Raw genomic sequence first — 23222 nt, 5'->3', positions numbered from 1 at the left:
AATTCACAAATCAAACTGGGCTCTTTAAGTACAGATTTACAGGTTTATATGAACACACATTTATATAAAGATATCTTTTTAAATTGTAACAGTACTAAAAAAGTAAAAAGAATTTACTTAGGAATAACAAAAAAAATAGAAGTTCATCAGGGCTTTTTGGGGCATTTAAACACAGTGTCAATAGAATCACACCAACTTAGAGGCGGGGGGGATTTTAAAAAACAAATACATATTCACAAATGTGTAAATATGATGTTTGTGTTCCAAAATTAACATAACCGATTATTAGCAATGTTTGGGTGAAGCATGGAGTTTGCAGGCAACAACAAACTAAGTTCCAGGCTACAGCTGAGTAATAAGGACTGGCAGCATTGTTACCTCTATGTATTTTTTTACATTATATATTTTAAAGCCACCTTTCAGCTGTAACATAAACTCCCAAAGTAGCTAATGTTTAAAATACAATTCAATAATCCCATAATTAAGCAAATTTAAAAAATCAATTGATGTCCACAACAACAAAATCCCATTGCAGCAGCACAGTATAAACTAGTTATTCAAAAAACCTCAATCAAAAGATCTGAAAGCATGCAAAATATGGGGCACTTGGCCCTCAGGAAGGATGCCACAACAGCCAATTAATGGCCTCCTCTTTGACAACAGGTTAACCTCAGATTGTCAAGACATTCAGAATGGAGTGTCACGGTATCATAGATTCTAAAAGAACAAGGATAGATAAAGGAGAAAATGCTATCCAAAATATTCTGGGCCTAACCTTGTAAATTTATCTTTCTATTAAAATGTGTTGATGGATAGCAACTTTTACAACATGTCCTCTGTGTTTTCCTGCATGGACGTCAAGTTGGTCTTTTCATCATCCTAAGTAATAAACTGAACTAATTAACCATGTCATGTCAGGTGGGTAGACATGTTGGTCTGGAGCAGCAGAATAAAGTTTGAGTCCAGTGGCATCTTTAAGACCAAAAAGGTTTTAAGGCATACACTCCCATGAAGAAATGTGGTTGCATGGAAAGCTTATACTTTGAATAAAACTTTGTTGGTCTTAAAAATGTCACTGGACTCAAACTTTGTTCAATTAACAATGTGTGTTATGATTCCATACAAATAGGAAAGACCCGCAGCTATGAACACTCTATTAACACAGTGATACTGATCGTTAGTTGCTGAGAAGCTATCCCATTTGTAATACGCAAACATTTTATTTGCCTATGGAGCTGTATAATATAAGAAGATACAAATACAATACCTGGAGGAGCAGTCTGTATTAAGTCAATCACTACTGTTTCAACTAGAAAGAGGGGGGAAACTATCATCAAAAGTTATTCTGATATGCAACAGAAAGCACTTCACAAATGTAACTTTCTCTACCTAAACAGAAATGGTTTGGAGCAGTTCTGATGATTCAGTAATAAACAAATGGATTGTTTTTTCTTTGTACAAATAAAATTAGACAGTAGATGCACTGCCATATAATAGACTTGTAGATGGACACACAATAAGTCAGCCAATTCATTTTTATAATTACATCTGTGAGCGTATGCAGATACCTTATGTCAATTCAGACCATTAGTCTATCTACACGACATTGTCAAATCTGGCGGGAAGAGGTTCTTGGGCATGAAAAGGTCCTTATATCACTAGATGTTTTTAAGTGGAGATGACAAGGACTGAAGCTAGGACCCTGTACATGTGCCATTGGGCCAGCGTGACTCTAGGTTTCTTCTTGCCTGACTTATGCTCTCCTGCCAGGCAAAGCCCAAGAAGAAAAAATAAATACACTGCCAGCATATGACAAGAGATCAGACGAGTCAGCCCTGAACACAAAAAGATAGTGTTTGAGCCATAGAGGAAAAGATTACTATACAGCAAATTCCAGACTCAAAAGGAGTAAGCCTGAGAGGTGGGAATCATAAAATGTTTGAAATTTGAGGATCAGTCTGTCATTCAGTTTTTATATTACACTTTTGTAACAATCTACTGGATTTCCATTGAAAACCATTTTTTAGATAGATGACAAATGTATCAAATGCAATGCATCATAAATCTGTGCACTGTAGCACATACATTTCATATTTATCGGCACATATAAATCATAAACTTGCAAGATGCTGAAGACTAGCTACTGAATTCAATGAGACTAACTCTCAAATAAGCATACATAGGATTGCAACATTAGATCTTTTCTGCCGATTCCGCACGGGCGATAAAGGCCAAGAAGGTGGTCATAGGGAAGCGCTAGGCAGCCCCGCTTCCATATGACGCAACCACTTGGCAGGCCCCCTTCCAATCCTGTCGCGGATAAGGCCATCAGTTGGCCCAGGCTAAGGGAATGTGATTCCCCCCCTGCGACCCTCCCCCCTTGAGTGGCAGAAATATTCTGCCATTGCTTTGTTTCCTGGGGGGACACATTTTGTATCTGCAGCACCTCAGCAGACCGGTACGGCTGCAGCCATGCGGAATGGGCCTTTTTGAAACTACTGAAAAAGACTTTGTAGCATATTGGATAATCACCCTTTAATCATATTCTTGCCCTTAAAAATAATCTTCTCCCTTCTTCCCTAATCTCCCATTCGCTTTTCATATTATACATTTTAAAGTAATTTGGTGCATCAGATATAACAGAGATAAAAAATAGGGGGTAACCTACGTTCAAATAGTTCAACAAGGCCTCCGGGGTCAATTACATTAGTGAATACCTAAAATGAAAATTTAAGAAAATGAAATGGAACCACTTAGCCAGAATTATGTCAAGGACATAGGAAAATATTTCCATTCCAAAAATTAGAACAAAAAAGAAACTATTAATCACTAATGAGGGCAAAGCTAAAGACAAAAATATATAAGCTAGTACTGAAGATAATTTTTTCAGCAGATTTTTCTCCTAATTATACTTCCTTCAGCTTGAACTAAATATAAATAAACAACATACACATGTGCAGCTTGATGATAGTCCAAGTAGTATGAAAAAACATCACTTGTTATAAAATATTAGCTGCTGTTCACTGAAAGTAACTCACTGAAGGAAATTACTGAGAGATAATCAATTTTACTTTTAAAACAAATGAGAAAAAAAAACTGAAAAGGATCTACGGGTCTTAGACCATAGACTGAACATGAGTCTGCAATGTGACTCAGTGGCTAAAAAGGCAAATGGGATTTGGGGCTGTATCAAAAGAAGTATAGTGTCCAGATCACACGAGGTGATGGTACTGCTTTACTCTGCTCTGGTTAGACCTCACTTAGAATACTGTGTTCAGTTTTGGGCACCACAGTTGAAGGATGTAGACAAACTGGAGCATGAACAGAGGAAGGCAACAAAAATAGTGAGGGGTTTTGAGATCAAGACATATGAGGTAAGGTTGAGAGAACCTGGGGAGAAGGTGGTATGACAGCCATCTTCAAGTACTTGAAGGGCTGTCACTCAGGACAGAGCAGAGTTGTTTTCTGTTGCCCCAGAGGGTAGGACCAGAACCAATGGGATGAAATTAATTAATTCAAAAGAAATTTCAGCTAGACATCTGGAAGAAGTTCCTGAGAGTTACAGCGGTTCCTCAGTGGAACAGGCTTCCTCAGGAGGTAGTGGGTTCTCCATCCTTGGAAATTTTAAAACAGAGGCTAGAAAGCCACCTCCCAGAAATGCTGATTCTGTGAATTTAGGCAGATTATAAGTGGCTGGGCAGAAGAAACTGTGTCCATGCTTGGCTCTTGTGACCCTTTCTTGGATCCCCAGGGAAATGCTGATTGCCACTTTGGGGTGGAAAGCAAATTTTCTCCAGGCCAAATTGGCCAGGGCTTCTGGGGTTTGTGGGGCGGCATAATCTGGCCATGGAATTGGGGCTCACTATGGGTGGGTAGGTAGTTGTGAATGTCCTGCATTCTTCAGGGGGTTGGACTATATGACCCTGGAGGTCGCTTCCAATTTTATGATAGTTAAGACCTGTACATTGTTATCACAACACATCCATGATACCACTGGAACATGACTCAGAACTACTTATAGGGAATTGTTTCCCTCACCACTGCATAGATGTAGAGAACAGTTGAGGAAATGACAGATAATGCAGGTCAGGAAAGGGTTCACACATATTATCCTAAAGCCTTCTTTAGCCATACTTGAACTGATTACATCTTTGAAAAACACACATGCAGATTCTGATCCAAAGATCAACACACTCAGATTCAAACACTGAATTCCCACGTAGGTGGGCTTCCTCTGCTCGCTTTAATGGTACACCTTGAAGGACCCATATCCATAAGGTGATGAGGCAGCTGCATTGGTTGCCAGTTTTAATCCGGATCAAGTTCAAGGTTTTGGTATTAGCCCTTAAGGCCAACCACAGCTTGGGCCCAACCTATCTGAGGGATCGCTTGTGTCCTTAAGCCCCCCACAGGATCCTTCATTCTGTGGGTACCAACCTGTTAGAGGTACCTGGCCCCAGAGAAATCCACTTGGTCCTGGCCCCAACCCTGTGGAATGAGCTCTCGGGAGAGCTGAGGGCTCTAACAGAACTATCAGCATTCTGCAGGGCCTGTGAAATGGAAATGTTTTATTGCGGTGTTGGTTTTAGGGGAGGGGTTTTATATTGTGAGTACAACTTTTTTGTAACCTGCCTCGAGCTTCAAAGTAGGACGGGCTATAAATTGAATAATCCTTAACCGCTCCTGCGGAGCAGAATAAATAAAAGAGTAAGCACTAAGGGGGAGGAGAAAGGGCGGGCTCTGAGTGTCACTCCAGGGCCACGCGGCCAATGGGGAGCCGCGCAAAGCCCGGCTCCCAATTGGCCCAGCCTCACCTTGCCCGGCCGGGGACTCACCACACACAAGGAGAAGCAGCCTTCCCCGACGGTGAGTCCCCTCACCCAGACACACACACACAACCCCCCTGGCCGCTGCCGCTTCCCCGCACCCAGGGACCCGCGCACACACACCAGCCAAACCCCCCTGGCCGCCCGCCTGCACTATCGCACCGCAGCGACTTCCCCGCTCCCAGAGACACACACACACAACCCCCCCTGCCCGTCCCCCCATTGTTCCGCCACCGCTTCCCCGCCTCCACAGACACGCACACACATACACACTAGCCAAACCCCCTGGCCGCCCCCCCGCATAATTGCCCAGCCGCCGCTTCCCCGCCCCCACAGATACGCATACATGCACACACACAAAACCCCCCTGGCGGCCCCCCCATCGCCTCACCCCTGCTTCCCTGCCCCCACAGAAACGTGCACACACACACACACCAGCCAAACCCCCTTGCCGCCGCCCCCTGCACCGCAGCTGCTTCCCCGCTCCCACAGAGACACACACACACACAGCCACCCACCCACTGCGCTCTCCCACGCCTTCCCCCACCCCACACATCCACGCACAGATAGTATATAAATGAAGGTTGTATATAAATGAAGTAAATAAATTCAAACAGCCTGAACAGTATACAACAGCCTGAAAGGCTCTTAAGATATGAATTCAGAAAATTAAGGACATAAAAAGCTTCAAATCTTTATCCATTGCTGTTCCTCTATATTTTTATGAAGCAGCCTAGGGGGTGGGACATGTCCGGTTGTCCAAGTTAGAATAGGGCCAATCAGGGTGCAGCCAACTTTGCCCTGATTGGCCCTGCCCCGCAGCTCCTGTCCATCCCTGGACTCTAGCCTCTTTGCTCTCAGACACCTCAGTGCCTGGAGCCAGCAGCAGGTAAGGGGAGAGGGCCCTGGGCAAAAGGTTGTGGTGGAGGGCTTGCTAACGAGGGCCCCCCAGCCTGCTGACTGCCTGCTAAGGAGCTCTTTCCCGGCCCTGCTAACAAGCTGCCCAGTCCCCACCCACCCCACTTAATCTGGCTGTGAGCTGCAGCCCAAAGCCAACTTAAGCTGCCTGGCCAGGGGAGGGGGCCCTTTCAAGGCCCGTTCTTAGGAACGGGCTTTGAAACTAGTTCTTACATAAATATTCATTCTTGATCAGCCAAAAAAGGAAAAGGAACATTTAATGTTGAAGTAAGCTTTTCATTGTGCTTGTAAAGGATGTGGTCAAAGGAATTATGGATTAATTATATTTTGAAAAGTTACCTACTAGAAGTTTACCTTTTCAAATATTAGTTTCTCGTCAAATGTGAGGGGAAATATTGCAGGAGCACGTGAAGTCTTTTTATATTGTCCAAACACACAGGCACTGATGTAGAGGTCATCTTTCAGTTTCAGAGAAATCCCTGGGCATGTGACCTGGAAGAACAATGTTTCAAAATCCACTTACAGGCAGTTGTTTGAGAGTAGATGTATGTGCTATGCTAAACAGAAGGCTGCTGCCCAGAACATCTGTTCATTTTTCCTCTGCCTTTGATGCACATCAGAGGAAGGCACAAAGCATGATGATGCTATGATATAAGTAGGCTTTCCTAGACTTCACCGAAGATGCCATTTTCAGCCACTGACATATACCAGGTGTGTAGTGTTTACTGCTATGCTTAATTTTAATTCAAGATCAAGAACAATTAAAACAAATGAAAAACAATTTATACAAATTGGTAAGCAGATTAAAATGGAACAGCCTCCTTTTTGTGACTCAAAAGTTCATGCCATCTGCAAAAACAGAGGTGATGAAATAAGTGCAACATGATCTAGCAGTAATATTTGGTGGCTCATGAGCCATATGCAGCTCTTTGACAGGCCATTCTGCCTTTTCTGGCAACATTCCCCAATGAAGCACCTACTCCATGTTCCAACTGGATATGACCATTGCCCAAAAGGCTTGTGGCAGTCAGGTGGTTCTTACTGTGGAATAGCCACTGTTGGAGGGGCTGGAGGATCTGTGCCTTGTGCCACAGGCTGATGACAGCCTCTGCTGTCTGATCCCAACACCCAGAATTATTTATATTGATTTAGATTTTTTTACCGCCCTTTCATACAGCTCTGAGCGGTTTACATATAATATCATGGGTAACTACATAGAACATTACAACAAATATTTAATCTTAACACAGCCCGCAGACTAAATAAAGCCATAAGGGCTTAGGGGGAGGAGTTAGGGCGGGCTCTGTCCGGGATGAGGAAGGGTGCCAATTGGCCCCTTCCTCTGGACAGACCATCGGCGGGGCCAATCGGCAGGCGCAAAGCGCCTGCCGATTGGCCTCGCCGATTCCCGCCCTGGCGAAAAGGGAGCAACTGCGAGCAGCGCATATGCGGCTCGCAGTTGCTTCCTTGCCGGCGGCCTAACGCAGCGAGAGGCACGAAGCGCCTCTCACCGCGTCAGGCCGCCGGCCGGGGAACCTCCGGCAGCCGCGCTGCGCGCGACTGCCGGAAGCTCCCTTGCCTAGCGCCTGCTGTATTTTGATTACAGCAGGCTTGATTACTAGTCATAACGTAACATGTCAGCCAGAACAATGCGCCCTCTGACCCAGCTGGTGCGGAATTACAGATTGGGTTGTCATCAGTATGTGGATGACACCCAACTGTATCTCCCGATGGACGGCCGCCCGGACTCGCCCCCGCAACCATTTGCCAGATGTTTGGAAGCTGCGGCTAGATGGCTTGAGCAGAGTCCCCTGAAACTCAACCCCTCCAAGATGGAGGTCCTGTGGTTGGGTGGTAGGGGGGCAGGATTGGAAGCGCATTTACCCACCTTGGCAGGGACACAACTGGCTATTGCGTCCCAGGCCAGGAACTTGGGAGTGACCTTAGATGCCTCGTTGACATTGGAGGCCCAGGTCAAGAAGGTAGCCAGCCAGGCATTTTTCCATCTTCTCCAGGCTAGGCTACTAGCGCCCTACCTGTCCTCTGAAAATCTGGTCACAATGATCCATGAGACAGTCACCTCCAGAATAGATTTCTGTAACTTGTTCTACGCGGGCCTGCCCTTAGGCTTCATCCGGAAGTTACAGCTGGTACAAAATGCAGCTGCTAGGGTCCTCACGGGACAGCTTGGAGGGCCCATATCCAGCCTGTGCTGAGGCAGCTGCCCTGGTTACCGATTGCTGCCCGGATCCAGTTTAAGGTGCTGGTTCTTACCTTTAAGGCCCTCTGCGGTCTGGGAACCCACATACCTGAGGGACCGCCTTTCACCCTATGTCCCCCGCAGGGCCTTGCGCTCTGCAGGGACAAATCTGTTGGTCATCACCGGCCCCAGGGAAGCATGCCTGGCCTCGACCAGGGCCAGGGCCTTTTTGGCCCTGGCCCCTACCTGGTGGAATGAGCTCCCGGAAGAGTTGTGGGCCCTGCGGGAGCTTCCAGCCTTCTGCAGGGCCTGCAAGACGGAGCTCTTCAGCCAGGTCTATGGTTCAGGCCGACGCGCGGAAGATCTGGACCCCCCCCCTTGCCATTAAGCCCTATTGGGGCTATTAAAGACAGATTAAAGGGAGAGATCAGCCCCTCAGTCCACCCTGAGGTTTTTAAATAATGATTAGTATGGGGTTTTGGCCGCCGAATGAATGGATGATTTTTAGTTGATTGGCTAGTTTGTTTGAAATTATTTATTTTATTGGGGGTTTTATGTATTGAAGTTTTATCTTGTTAGCCACCACGAGCCCTTGTGGGAGTGGCGGGATATAAATGTAATTAATAAATAATAAATGTTTAAACAGAAATAGGAACTTTGACACACTTTGGGTTGCTCAGATTCGTTGATCATGGGAGGGGGTGTCTGAGGGGCAGTGGGTATTTTTGGGCCTCAAGCAAATGCCTATCTTTGATGGGTTGGCACACCAGGAATCCAGAAGTTCTGTGGCTCTTATTGTTAATGGTAATTGCAAATGTGGCTCCTTTCCAGGAGCCACGAAGTACTACTGCATTAAAATGCAGTGCTGGGAGGACAAAAGTTAGGACAAACTAGGGCTAAATAACAGTATCTTAGAGCTAAGTTCTTGAGACTCCAGGTTACAAAGCCTTGTCCACAAATGGAACAACAGACAATTAAATGTGTACGTCTTCACAGTATGTTTTGAGCAAATACTCAAAGGCATACTGTCTTTAGCTATAACTATAAAGATGCCTTTGAGAAGCTTAAAAACAAGGCAATATCAAAACATCATTCATTGCTGAACTTCTGCAATCAAGACTAGCTACCAAAGCCAACATTAATAAATAGATTCTATAAGAAAATATTTATTTGAACCACATTCTAAACTGGGCTCCTAATTCAGATAAACTAAGAACATTATTCACTTTAGTTTGGTTGATATGGATATGAGGACTTGAGAAAGAATATAAGAATCCATAACATATTTCTGAAGGCTAAGTCGTATATTCATTAAATGCAAGTTAAGACTGAATGATGCTGCTATTCTGGAGTTTAATCATCCAGTTCAAAGAGATCATTTTAGAAATCTTTAATCACAAACCAATAAGATTACCATCCTTTTCACCACTGTCATGAACAGGAGCAGGATTTTATCACAGTAAATAAACTGGTGTCACCTATGTGCCTGACACCCATTTTTCCAAACTGTCATTTTGGTGGAGTGTTTAGAGAAATGTGGGAAACAATGTAATATAATTAAAGAACATTTCAATAATACAAATGTCTTAGTACAAACACAGTATGTATTTTTAATACCAAAATCTATCTCATCCTAGTATTAAAAAGTGTTTAAATTTTTAAAAATCTGCAGTGTATCTTAAAATGACCCCGGGGGGGGGGGGGGACAAAAAGAAAAAATCCTAGCTGAAACAAAAATTAGCAAATATATATAAAAACAAAATGTTCATACTGTAGGAAAGCGTTTGGTGTTAAATCCTAACAGTTTAGACTGAAAGCTAAAAGAGTGAACCTCAGAATATTTATATAACTTTTAAAAATAATTTTAACAAAATATTTCCCCTAGCCTTGAACCACATAAACGAATAGCAGAAGAGATTTTTCAAATGCAGGAGTGGCAGCTTCTCTGGCAAGAATATGACCGTCTGACGTTACATTCTGTGCCGTTTCTCAATCTCCTTCCACAAAGGGATTGGCTCAAGAGACTGAGAAAAAGCAAACGCTCATGCCTAATTGGTCAGAAGTTAGTAAAGAGGAGGAGATTAAATGTAACGGTTACTCAAGCACTATAGAAAACACAAAAGGCCAGTTAAAAGTTTACCTATCCGATGAGTATACAGATCGCATAAGAGCACAAGCACTGGAATTTTTTTTCAATTGCTGTAGTACAGAAGGGGGAAAGAGAATAGCTGACGCACAATTTTACTTTAAGTCTGCAATTCTATCCAGGCTAATCTCGGAGTAACTAGGCCGGACTTACTTCCGAATAAGAATACAAAGGATGCGCTTTAAGTCACAATTCCGCAGCCCAGCCGGGTGAGCTCCTGGCCAGTACCCTAACAAGGAGTAACGGAGCCGCTACTACATCTGCTGTTCACAACTACAGTTGGGAGCCGAGAGGCTGTCTGAGACCCAGTATTATAGCCTTTTGCATGAAGGCAACTTAGGGCCCCGGCCCCCTTGTAGGGCAGGACACAAATCCTACCTCACCCTCCTTACTGGGGCCGGAGTCTGCAGCTGGAGGAAAGCGCGTCAAAAAGCGACCAAGAAACCGCCGGAAACCGAAGGGCAGGAAGCAGCTCCACCCAAGCCCCGCACCGAACAGAGCCCCGCATCTCCGCCCCGAGAACTCCCCGCTTGGCTCTTCCTGACCGCGAAAGACCCTTCTTCTCAGGCTCCGTATTGCAACAGCAGCCTCTCCCGCGAGCGAGCCCTTTCTCCGCCCCATAATCCTTCTGCTCACCGTGCGGATGTGAAGCTCCACAAGACACAGGAGTCCCTTGCGCGGGGGCATCGCGGCGCCTGCCTCTCTCGGCTGCCCGCCGCGGAAGCACAAGAGACAGCGGGGCGAGGGGGAGGACAGGCCCCTCACAGGATGCGCCGCGCGGCTGGGCCCCGCCCCGGCCCGACAGACCCCGTTGCCATGGCAGGAGGGACGCTAACGAAGGCGGCGACGGCATGAGGCGTGGCTAACGAAACCTCCTCGGATTTGTCGGGCAAAGAGAACAAGAGCAAAAAGTGACCATTTCCGGTTCAGGAATGCAGACATTACAGTTGCCGCTTCTCCACGTACGGCTCCAGGGTAGTGAAGGTCAATAGGAATAAGCGCAAAAACCGGGGGGAAATCAGGTTATGTGAAATAAGGGTACTATGCAAAACAAAAGTTTAATACACCTGGCTTTGTTCAAAAACGAAAATAAGGTTTCTACAGTTGATTGGGCTGTGCTAAATTAATTTATTTTGTTCGATTTTCACTGACTGATTTAATGGGTATTCAAAGCATCCTGCTATACCCTAAGCCTAATGTATCAAATTCATTTGTTTACGAGGGCGTGATCTAACATAAATGTCACTCCGTTGGGCTGGATCATTTACCCAAAATACAAACAAAAGCAATTGATTCCCCAGAGTGAAATCAATTTACTTACTGGCGAATGCACAAAACCCCAATAAACATATTTAATCATATATAAGACTAGTTCCCCCCACCGTAGAATGGGGGGGTATCTTATATTTCCATACCAATTAGTTACTTTTAAAGAAGGGCTGGTTATTTTGTACCCAGAGATAAAGAAGAGGAAGAGAAGGAGCTGGTTCTTATATGTTGATTTTCTCTACCAGAAGGAATCTCACAGTGGCTTACAATCCCCTTCTGATAACTCTTATCAGTGCTGTGGCAGCCCAAAGTTACCCAGCTGGCTGCATGTAGAGGAGTGGGGAATCAAACCCAGCTCACCAGATGAGAAGTCAGCACTCGTAACCACTACACCAATCTGTCTGCCTACCCCCAAGGAGCCATTTTTTGCTGCCAGTGGTGGATGGAGGGGGCGCTTTTGGGCTGGCAGAGCAGTGATAATTACAGGAGCTGGCACAAAAGAATTTCAGAGAACTAAGGTCCAGGAATTTAGGGTGAGTCTTGGATGAGAATCTGTAGATTTCCTGGCTCTGACAGAGCTTGAGAAGGTGACAAAAGGAGATTGCATCCAGGCAAGGTGGACTAAAGGGCTGGCAGGCTGGAGTCTTGCCAATGCCTGGGGCAGACTGTTAAGTTAGGAGACATTTAGGCTAGGTCAGCAAAACATAATTAGCTCACCTGGCAGCTTGATAGTGAATAGATTTTGCATTAAGGAAAACTCATGTTTGCTGATGAAATGACCTTGATAGACCAATACCTGGGTATTTGGGGAGTAGATAGATCAAGGTGGATACATAGCTTTGTAAGCATGCAAATGTCCCATTTTTGGCCACGCACTAGCATAGCCCTAGGAAATCCTTGATTTCATCTCCCAAACAAGCCATTGCTAAGCTTCTAATATGGCTGCATGGTTCAGGACCTTGTATCAGACTGTAGATCCAAAAGACTGCTGTCTGGGTAAAATTAGACAGGATGACATCTGTTGGACATCTAGGTGGCTTAACAAGCCATCTAATGCAGCTTAATTGTTCTTGTCCACAGTATCTTAGATAACTTTTTTTCTCACTCCTTAGATAACACTGCCTCTGAGTGTAGTGCCACCATATGGGCATCTCCCTAACACCCTTGAGGTTTTTTCTTTCCTCATCCTGAAGTCTGTAAGACTTTTCAGTAACCTAGGATAAGGACAATCTGTCACCTGGACTGTCCACTCAGCTCCCCTTGCCTCCTTAAAATACATGACATGGACAAGCAGGCAAACACTTTCCCATCTCAACCTCACTAATTTACAAAGTTTTCTTATGGCCAGGCAATCTTCTGCTGCCGATGAGATACAGGGGCCTGGATCAAAAAGAGTGGGAGGGAATTCTATCTCACCATTCCTAAAGAGTCCTTCTGTTGCCACAATACACTGATTGTTCCACCATTTATGTGACCCTCTTTGTTTTTCTGAAGCCTACTGATGCTTACTGCCATATTTTAAGTTCCCCTCCTTGGTTGTAAAGGGGCCCTGGTGGCATAGCGCCTGCCTGTGTTCTGGTGCTAAGGGCTGTACATTACTGGAATTCTGTGTCTACAACACTGGGCTAGTTGTGCTGTCATGCTCCTGTATCTACAACACTGGGCTAGTTGCACTGACCTGCTCCTCTCCTCCACCCAAACTGTTGGGTGCAGTCTTTTCTCTACCAAACAACAACACTGTGCCACTCTTTCTGGGCATGGCCTAATGGTTCCTCAGCAATTTCCCCCCTTCCCCGTTCTTTTCAAATAGAGGTAAGGGACACATGTAGTACTGATTCCTTCTGTTCATTCCCCTTCCCAGCTTCTTCTGAGCCAGGGTGCTGATGAAACAGTCCAGGGATGCGTCCTTCTCAGCCTTCCTTCTCCATAATGATGAGGGAGATTGTTTGGAGGGAGGAGAGGGGAGGAGCTCTGTCTCCTCATGTCTTCCTCCACTTTTAGATTGTATCCCAGTACTTCCCTCCATGCCGCTAACAGTAGCTGCTTTGGAGGAAACCCCTTGGGCCATTCCGCACCAGGATCTATGTAGCAAATTGGTTGCGGAACGAAAAAACACCATTTTAAATAGTGGAATTCGTCGTTATGCATACCTGCCTTTGCAGTGGAATCCAGTTGCGTTTGTATCGTTTCCCACAGGTTTCCGGTCTCGGCAAAAATCGCTAGCCAGGAAGCGATATTGCTGAGCTTTGTCCCGCCCCTGGCTGTCAAGCAGCCAATGGGTGGCCGTTATCATGTTCCCCAAAAGCCCCTTTCCCTTTAAGGAAGGTTTTTTTATTAAAAAATCAAACACACGTTGCAACGAATCTGCGTTGATTCATTGCAACGGAGAGACCCATCTAGCTAGCAGGTGGTGTTTGAGCTGCCGTTTCATTGTTGCCATGCTCCCCCCGAGTGAAAAAAAAAATACCCCCCCCCCGCATGGGCGCGATTTTTGGCCGAAAATACAGTGAAAAATAAAGGGAAAATAAACCAGCAAACGGGGCTGTGTGTTGCTTCGTGCTTGGTGACTTAAAACAGCTCTGGGGAGGGACTGCAGCCAGGGAAGCCTCGCTGGGTAAACGAAAGCTTGCTGGTGCGTTGATCTCCGTTCGCTCCGAGAAAAAAAAAATGGCAATCACTTCGCTGGAAGATCAGAGGAGAGAGCCAGGGGGATGGACTTTGCAGAAACCGCAACAATGGTAACGCACAGAACTTTCCCGCTAATGTTGCAGATTGGTTGCAAGACTGTAGCGCTTTCCAGAGGGTGAATCCACTTTTTGGGATTTCCCTGAAAGTGCTACAACGAAGCGCTTTTTGCGGATCGGTTTCAGGAGTGTTGCAGATTGTCAACTACGTTGTGCATAACTGCAAAACAGTAGCAATTTCAATTTGCAACCATTGTGCAATTTTGAACAAGTGCGGGATGGCCCCTTGTATCTGCTTGAGAAACAGCTTTCTAAGGGGCAGATCAGTTGCTGCTAATGTAGCCACTTAAGCCTTTAGTCCTGTGCAGGCAGTAGCAAAGATAAGAAAGCCGCCATATTGGGTGTTCCCTGCATTGTGGGCAGAACTGCTGCACTCATTGGAGCTTGTGGATTGTTTTAGGATGACTATTAATACTATGTGATTTTATTGGAGCGGCAGTATACAAGTGTAAACATAAATAAAATAAATAAAAGAGCAGCTTGGTAGAAAAAAACTCCTCCTGGGGTCCTGGCTGGCAAATAGTCTGTTATAGTTCCCTGGAACCCAATAAAAAATACCCCACCAATGTTGCTATAACACACTCTGTCCAATATGCTGGTAGCCCCTTACTCTGAGTGGAGCTGGGCTTCTGCGGCTTATTTCTTCTTGTGGTGATGTGCTTCCATGGTGCTCTCTTCACTGAGGCTCAAGAGGAACATGTACTACCACCACACCTGCATGGGGAAAAAACAGGAGCTTCAGCCCCTTTGTGGTATCCTGACAGTATGGGCCTACTTCTCTCAGCCTGGTCAAGCTCTAGTTTGATAGATAGGGCGTGAGACTTATCCATAGTTCCTCCTCTCTCTGGCTATCCAGAGTAATAGATTCATTCAATATCTGTTCTTGCTACATCCATGGATTACTTTCTATTTCAATAGCCACTAATGGGCCACTGCAGACAGGTTGAGGAGCTGCGCTCTGAATGTCCTACTGGAGGTGCAGGGCTATCAAAACTGGAAAAGGCAGGCCACTCTTGTCCTGGAAAAGCATACAAATTTGCATAATCCTGCCTGGAGCAAGTGGAGGTGTGACCTAACCAGTTTGGAGGACTCCCCCCCCTCCAAGGAGAACTTCTATTTGCACAACCAGTTTTTACACACTGGTCATTGTGTGACTTTTTACAGAGTGGTAACCTGATAAATTAGCCTCTTGTGGTGTAGGGTGGTAAGGCAGCCAGCATGCTGTCTGAAGCTCTGACCATGAGGCCGGGAGTAAGATCCCAGCAGCCTGTTCAAGGTTGACTCAGCCTTCCATCCTTCCGAGGTTGGTAAAATGAGTACCCAGCTTTCTGGGGGGTAAAACGGTAATGACTGGGGAAGGCAATGGCAAACCACCCTATATTGAGATATTCACCTCTCCTATATTCCCCCTACTCTAGCTCTTCCCATCTCTCTGGGATATTCCACTACTGAAATGACATAAAATTGACAACAAAACTATGGTAGTTGGAGAAATGGCACAACATTTACATGATTTGTATTGCATTTTATTTGTGCTATGGTTTTAAATGTTTAATTTATTGTTGCCAACCACCCCAACCCCACTTGCGGGGAAGGGCAGTCTAGAAATTAAATAATAAATAAATATCATTTTAATTTAATGTTCAGGTTTCTTAAGTCCCTCCAGTTTTTATAACAATTTCAGTTTTTTCTGCTACTCCCAGATTTGTAGAACAATTCCACTTATCTTTACATAACTCCTTATGTAGGTGATTCAGTTCTATATTCTGAGGCTTTAAAACTATATAGTAATGATATGTATAAAAATTGCCTGAAGTGTTTGTTTATTTGCTTGCAGGTTCATAGTTCAGATTTTTTGTTTTGTAAATTCTGGTGCCTACTGCTGAAAGGAAAAATGTACAAGACTTGATGGACTGTTTATCTTATCAGCTATGGCATCTCATATGTTCAACCCAGATTACTTAATTACTGGATTAATAATACATTTCACAGTAAACTACAATTTGTACAAATCTATTTAGTCAAGGGAAGATGCCAAAAATATTACAGGGAAATACTCCAACAAAGACAGACAATGTGTACAAAAATTATAACTGGACCTTGTGGGAGAAAAGTGAATCATATTATCAAAGCCTGATGAAACAGGGAAAGTAAAATGACAGATTATAGATGAAATTAGAGGATGGAGATTACTTAAGGGTGTTAGAAGAGTGCACAAACTGTATTTTACATAACCTTTCTGCTTTAGCGCAAACGGAAAATGCTACTCATTCCTTAGCGTTCATCGATATTATTTACTTATATATATAGGCCACATTCCCTCTGCCTTCCACATTAGCACAGTACATTGTGCATTCATCATACCCTTGCCATAGCTGAAGGGATATTACACTCCATATTAGATTTTGTGTATCTTAAAACTGCAGTGAGCAGCAGGCCATGCAAATCTTTTCATTTCCTGAAACCATTGTGTTCGGTAGAGTGAAACCATCAGCTGGGACAATGTGGATGATTGATATTGAAAGCCATCAAAGCAGTAAACATGGGGCATAGGCGTGAACAGATGTTGTGTGTGCGATTGCATACATTGGGTTGAATTCAAGAACAAACACAGCAATTCTGTGATCATCATTCATTTCCTTGTTGTACTGGGTACACAGCTTTTACATAATGATACAGTACAATGCGGGGAGGGAAAAGAGAAGTCAGCATATGCAATATTTTCACCAGTACATATCTGAATGAATCTGAATGCTCTGTATATTCAAATGGTAGTAGTTGGAGGACAATGAATTTATATTCATCATGTCATTCTTTGATAGTTACTTATAAGAGCCAAACTGTTAACCAAATCACCAATGCACATGCAACTGCAGTAACTACCAAAAGCATCTGTCTTAGCAAAGAGAAATCACATATATTGTGGGGTATTCATTACCAAGACCGTAACCTGCATATACAGTGGTCAAGATACAAATCAACACTCAAAACAAATGAAAGGGAATAAGCTTCTTAAACAAGAAAATAAATTTATTGAATTGACAGAAAAAGAACCAAATTAAATCAGGTAATTAAAAATAGAAGCACTACAGAAAGGAAATAATTGCATATGTGAAGTACAAACACACTGTTTAAACCCTTGCCCTAACACACTACCTGCTAATAAGGGAGAAAATAAATGAGGAGAATTGAACACATACAGTTGGGGTAATAGACTGGGATCCAAAACTTACTACTAATTGCATGGACTAAGGCAGTGTTCCCCAACCCCTTGCCACGGCCTGGTACCGGTCTGCGGCAGGGGGGAGGGAGGCGCGGACGCCGGAGCACCACCAGGTGCACCTCCCTCCCACCCTGCAGCGCAGCACTTGCTGCACCGGGAGTGATTGGCCTCTTTGGCGTCCGAATTGCTCAAGCCTAGGGGAGAGGGAGGCCCAGGGACCAGGGGGAGAAGAGGGAGAGTGGTGCTCACTGCGCGGTGCTCACCAGCGGGCGCAGGTGCGGTAGCTCTGAGCCTGTGCATTTGTGCCCGCCGGTGAGCTCCATGTGGCAAGAGCCAATCTCCCTCTCCCCCCAGTCCCTGGGCCTCCATCCCCCCCCCCGGTCCCCAGCCTAAGAAAGGTTGGGGACCACTGGACTAAGGGATAACTTTTAATACCTTTTTTGATAAAACTGAGGAGGGGAAATGTGATGGCACTAGAATGTAGGAGTGATAGAAATGTCCATCTTTCTGGAGATTAACTAATTTGAAATGGTTTCTTTGTGTGTGTGCATTGTCGAGGGGAATTTTTTTTTCATTACAAATTAAATTATCAAGAAGATATGTACCTTTATGGGAATTGAGAGCCATTCCGCACCCGATAAAAATTGAAAAAATCTTACCTTTGTAAACACCATATTTTTGGTGTTGTGCACGATGTCATGAACATCCAGCGTCACAGCCGCAAACCAGCAGCTACATCCTCCATTTTACAATGCTTGCAGGGGAATCACATAAACTGGATTCCCCCTGCCATGTGACGCGAGCAGGAGGAGCGCAGGCAGCAAGCCACTTGCAAAAGACACGTGCATTACCAAAGTGGCCAAAGTAGCAAGATATCCAGCTGCAGTGCCTGCCCTTGAGCCCGCCTCCCTCTCTCTTCACCCTGAATGGGTCTTTTTTTTCTTTTTGAAAAAAATCTGAAGCAATGAAGACGCGCAAAAGCAAATGAAACCAATAGGCAAAAAATGGTATCTTCTTGAGATTTATTAAATGCAGTCCTAGGTTATTATTTTTGCCTACTGGCTTTGTTTGCTTTTGGGTGTATTTCTATGAGAAACCAACGGTATTTCTTTATATGGAGCAATGAATAGGCACACAATCGCCCAGGCAGAGCACAAAACTTTTCTCCACCAGTTTGCCCATAAAGCTTGCCTCTTCCCCACAAAAAAAAATAAATAACTCGCCATGTGACCTGAAACCCTAGACAGCTGCTTCCTGTCTAAGTAGACAATATGACTACTTCAGCTTAAGACAGTTTCAGCATAAGAAAGATCATGTGTTCAATACACACTGCCAATACTATAGGCAACATCTGTGACTTTGCATGTAAACTTTTCTACCAATTTTTCCACATATTACATTGTTCATGCACTCATGTTGTATGATGTGAATGCCTAAATTATTTTGTATCTGCAGGCTAATATACTGAAAAATCCAGGATCCAAATTATGTATACTGGTGATGGTGATGGACATGAATTGAATGAAATTGTATACATTTTAGGAATGATGCAGTATATCTCCCACATGGGTACCAAGAATGTAACGTGATTATAAGGTTAAAGGTAAAGGAATCCCCTTTGCAAGCACCGAGTCATGTCTGACCCTTGGAGTGACGCCCTCTAGCGTTTTCTTGGCAGACTCAATACAGGGTGGTTTGCCAGTGCCTTCCCCAGTCATTACTGTTTTACCCCCCCCCCCAGCAAGCTGGGTACTCATTTTACAGACCTTGGAAGGATGGAAGGCTGAGTCAACCTTGAGCTGGCTACTGGGATTGAACTCCCAGCCTCATGGTCAAAGCTTCAGACAGCATGTTGGGTGCCTTAACACCCTGCGCCACAAGAGGCTCTTGTTTATAAGGTTAGTGGTTATTTAAATGATGACTCAGAGGTACAAACGTATGGCAGAGGGAGTGATCACAGACACTAGTATTTGACCCTATATGTAATTAATACAACTGGTGAATAAGAGCCAACACTGGCTATTAATGTGCAAGCATAGATACTTGCACTTGCATAGGTTATTGATCATGCTGATAACCATAGAACAAAGTCTGAACCAAGTGGCACCTTTAAGACCAACCAAGTTTTATTCAAGACTTTGTATTGACTGGATTCAAACTTTATTCTACTGCCTCAGACCAACAAGTCTACCCACCTGAATCTATTGATAACTATTCACATTATACCAAATTTGTATGAATTAAATGAGCTCCCTCTCCACTATACATGTTCCCTTTTAACAACCAGTCAATTCAAGGCACTGGTTATGACCTATAAAACCCTTCCCATAAATGAAGGACTGTCTCCTTCCATAGGTCCCTATGCATCAGCCAGCCATCAGCTAGTAGAGTGACCCACTTGGCATCAACCAAAGCCTGGGCCTTCCCCACCATAACTCCTGTTCTGAGAAATAGCCTCCCTGAAAAGATAGGGGACTCATCTTTTTGGCCTTCAGGAGGTGCTGTAAGGTTTGTTTGCTTGCCAGGGCTTCTGACAGAGTTTAAATGACAGACATCTTTTAAGGGAGGGAATGATAGGTTTGTTATTTTATTTTTATTTGAATCAGAAACATTTTAAAACTATTATTGTAAGCTGCTTTGAACCACAAAGGCAGACTAAAAATGTTTAAATAAATAAATAACTGCATTGTAACACATGAACAGCTTTTATGCTATTTTTGCTTGCAACTGAGGTTAGGAGATTTTGATTTATGCATATATATATTGGCTCATGCTTAATTCAGCCATCACAAACATTTTGTCTCAACTCTCATCTTAAGGTCAGATACAGTAGCATTCTAAAACTGCTTAGGATGGCAGTGATAATACTAATTCAATATCTGATGAAGGAGGAAAAATCTGATTGTGGGTACAAGAAAGCAGGTAACATAGCAGGAGCAGAACATAAGAAAAGGACAGATTCAAATGGGTAGCTGTGTCGGTCTGAAGTAGCACAATAAAATCAGAGGCCAGTAGCACCTTTAAGACCAACAAAGATTTATTCAGGGTGTGAGCTTTTGTGTACAAGCACTCTTCGTCATACCAAGAATTCCTTACATGACAGGGAATATATAGCTATCTGCCTCACCTTGTCCTGCACAGGGTTCAGACAGTCCTGGAGCTGCCCTCTGTGCTACCTCATGTAGGGTTTGGCCCAATTGCTGCCATCTGCCTCACCTTGCATGGGGTTTGACTGGACCAAGTGCCAGTGTCTGGCTCACCTTACACAGGTGTCACCACCTTCTCCAACTCACCTTGAGCATGAAGTCCAGCTTGTCCAGCATTAGCTCTTCTGCCACATCTCTGGCTGGCTGGGCACTGCCTCTCCCACCTTGTGTGGTGATTGGGTGAGTCAGATTGACGTAGTCAGTGATGTGAAAGACCTCTGCCTGAAATTCTGGAGAGCCACTGCCAGCCAGATAAACCAATACTGACCTTGAAAGACCGTAACCTGTTTCAATGTAAGGCATGTTTATATTTAAGTATTTATGCCTTGCCTTTCCCCATGTGTATAGTTGGCCAAGACAGCTATAGTAAAAAGTATATATATACTATTATATTAAATTGGAATGTGAGTATTTTGTTTCAAAACACTATTACGCTATCTCACTGTATATAAAATTAATAATTCTCCTTAATGGATATGCTGGCTAAGCAGAGTTTCAGTTTGAAACAGTTCTTTTACTCATATTATAAACCCCTGAAAATGAAAGACTTATAATGCTAAGGTAGCTAGGCCTTTAACAATAGCATCATGAACGACACTGCTATAATTAATGATACTTCAGTAAGATTTATGGGCCTCAGACAGAGATAAAACAGAAATATCATTGCTTCTTTGCCTCCCATCATTTTATCCTCTATAAAATTTTATGTGAAATAAGTCAAATGAAAAATGTAAGCTCTTAATCTTTTTCCTTGAGACCCGTCTTTTACTTGATGAACACTTTTGTTGAATAAATTAGCGCTTTTTATTTCTCATGCGTGCACCATCCTGTATTTGAAAAACCGTAAAAAAGAAACTGTCAAGCAATATAATGTACACTCTAGGGTAATGCTAGTGAAGGAACCAAAAGTATCATCCTCTGTTGTTTCATAGAATTTCATTCCTATTAAAAGTATGTCTGAAATTATCCTTATTCCATGCTTGTGCAGACTCTGTGGTAGATGATTGTGAGATGAGCAGGTTCAGGAATCCCAGGATGAATGTAACTCCTATGCAATCACCATAAAGAAAGTAAAAGCCAGGAACAAAGGTATGGGGTATATGTACAGTATTGCTGAGATGATGGGTGGGAAATCCTTTCAATATTCCAAAATGCTATTTAAATGCTAAACATTCTTCTTTATTGTTTCTATTTTTAAAAGAACAAGGAAAAAACTAAATAGGATTTTAAAAAGAAAAAAGTATACATAGAGACAAAATATAATAACAGTGGTACCAGACATACACTTAATTTTCTATGAAAGGTTTCCAAATATTTAAAGTAAGTCTGTATGCAATTGTCACCTGTTCAAATATTGATAGAGTTCTAGATTTCTCAATCTGTTGATTTACCTCAGGTATGTGCAATCCCACAGGGAGCTATTCTCTCCCCCATGCTATTTAACAGCTACATGTGCCCCTTGCCCATCTGGTCCATGATTTGGGGCTGGATTGCCACCCGTACGCTGATGACACCCAGCTGTTTAAAGGGTGGCCTTCTGTCAACACTCCCAGCCTCCTTAGCCAAATGTTGGAAGGCTATGGTGGACTGGCTCAAGAGGAGTTGGATGAAGTTAAATCCAGAAAAGACAGGGGCCTTTTGCCTAAACTGGCATGCTGAAGGACATACAGTGAAACTCTCAATACTTTTTGGGTTCTGTTTAATCCCTACAACTACTGTCAGGAGCCTGGGTATGATTCTGGATGCCTCCCAACCTATGGGGGCCCACATCACAAAGGTTACCTGCCAGGCTTTTTGCCACCTTCATAAGGCACAACTACTCTCACTGTCTACACCCAAGCTAGCCACCATGATCCATGCAATGGTCACCTCCAGATTAAATTATGGTAATTCCTTCTATGTAGGTCTGCCCTTGAAGCGGATCCAGAAACTCCAGCTGGTACAGAATGCAGCATCATGAGTCCTCACTGGGACTCAATGGAGAGCATGTATTACAACAGTTCTCTCCAAGCTGAACTGGTTCCTGATTGGAGACCGAATCAAGTTCATGGTTTGAATTCTTACGTTCATAGCCTTAAACAGTCTGGAACCCCTGTATTTACAGGATTGCCTCTTCTGCTATACATCCCAAAGAGCAGTAATACCTAGTGACTAGCACTTGCTTAGGATCCCCAGCTCCAAAGAAGTAATACTGGCCTTGAACAGGGTTAGGGCCTTTTTGGTGGATCAGGGCCCTCTTGGATCTTCAAAAGTTCTGCAAGACTTTCAGGACAGAGCTGTTCCACCAGGCCTATAGTTGAGGCTAGGAAATTAACACCAAGGAAACACTGGCCTCCCTGCTTACAAAACATCAATGTTCCATTGAGAAAACATCAAACCACCAAAGAGATTACCCCCTTTTTATAAGGTTTTTAAGGAGGTGGATTAACAGTATATTTTAACAATATACTTTAACTTAAAATGCATAATAACTTTTATTTATATATATTAATTAATTATCTTGGGGGTTTTTTCCTGTTGTTATCTGCCCTGAGCCAACTGGGAAAGTTGGTTTAGAAAAATTAAGTTATTACTATTATTTTCCAATATTGTAATAGAATCTTTTAGCTGTAGTAAGGGCATGAAGGCTACATTTCTGTTAGAAATCAGCTTGCATCTGAGAGGCTGACAGTTTAAAAGTACACAAACAT

General features: G+C 43.7%; 1 protein-coding gene across 2 annotated transcripts in view; it reads right to left on the bottom strand.

The window, feature by feature from the left end:
- SPATA6 (spermatogenesis associated 6) overlaps positions 1–10958 on the bottom strand; it is a 55219-nt gene extending 44261 nt beyond the window's left edge. Inside the window, exons 1-4 of one of the 2 annotated variants that reach the window (XM_077333810.1) lie at positions 10727–10910; positions 6099–6236; positions 2669–2717; positions 1268–1309 (exon numbers count right to left, since the gene is read on the bottom strand). In XM_077333810.1, coding sequence (XP_077189925.1) covers positions 1268–1309; positions 2669–2717; positions 6099–6236; positions 10727–10777 — 280 coding nt within the window. In that variant the 5' untranslated portion in view covers positions 10778–10910. Of the gene's footprint in view, positions 1–1267; positions 1310–2668; positions 2718–6098; positions 6237–10726 lie in introns of both variants that reach the window. The other variant, XM_077333811.1, reaches the window with a different exon arrangement.
- Between the last annotated feature and the right edge of the window lie 12264 nt (positions 10959–23222).

Source organism: Paroedura picta, chromosome 4 (genome assembly GCF_049243985.1).
Source record: "Paroedura picta isolate Pp20150507F chromosome 4, Ppicta_v3.0, whole genome shotgun sequence".
Classification (NCBI taxonomy): domain Eukaryota; kingdom Metazoa; phylum Chordata; class Lepidosauria; order Squamata; family Gekkonidae; genus Paroedura; species Paroedura picta.
The sequence above is the reverse complement of the archived record's forward strand: the minus strand, read 5'-3'. Positions and strand labels throughout refer to the sequence as shown.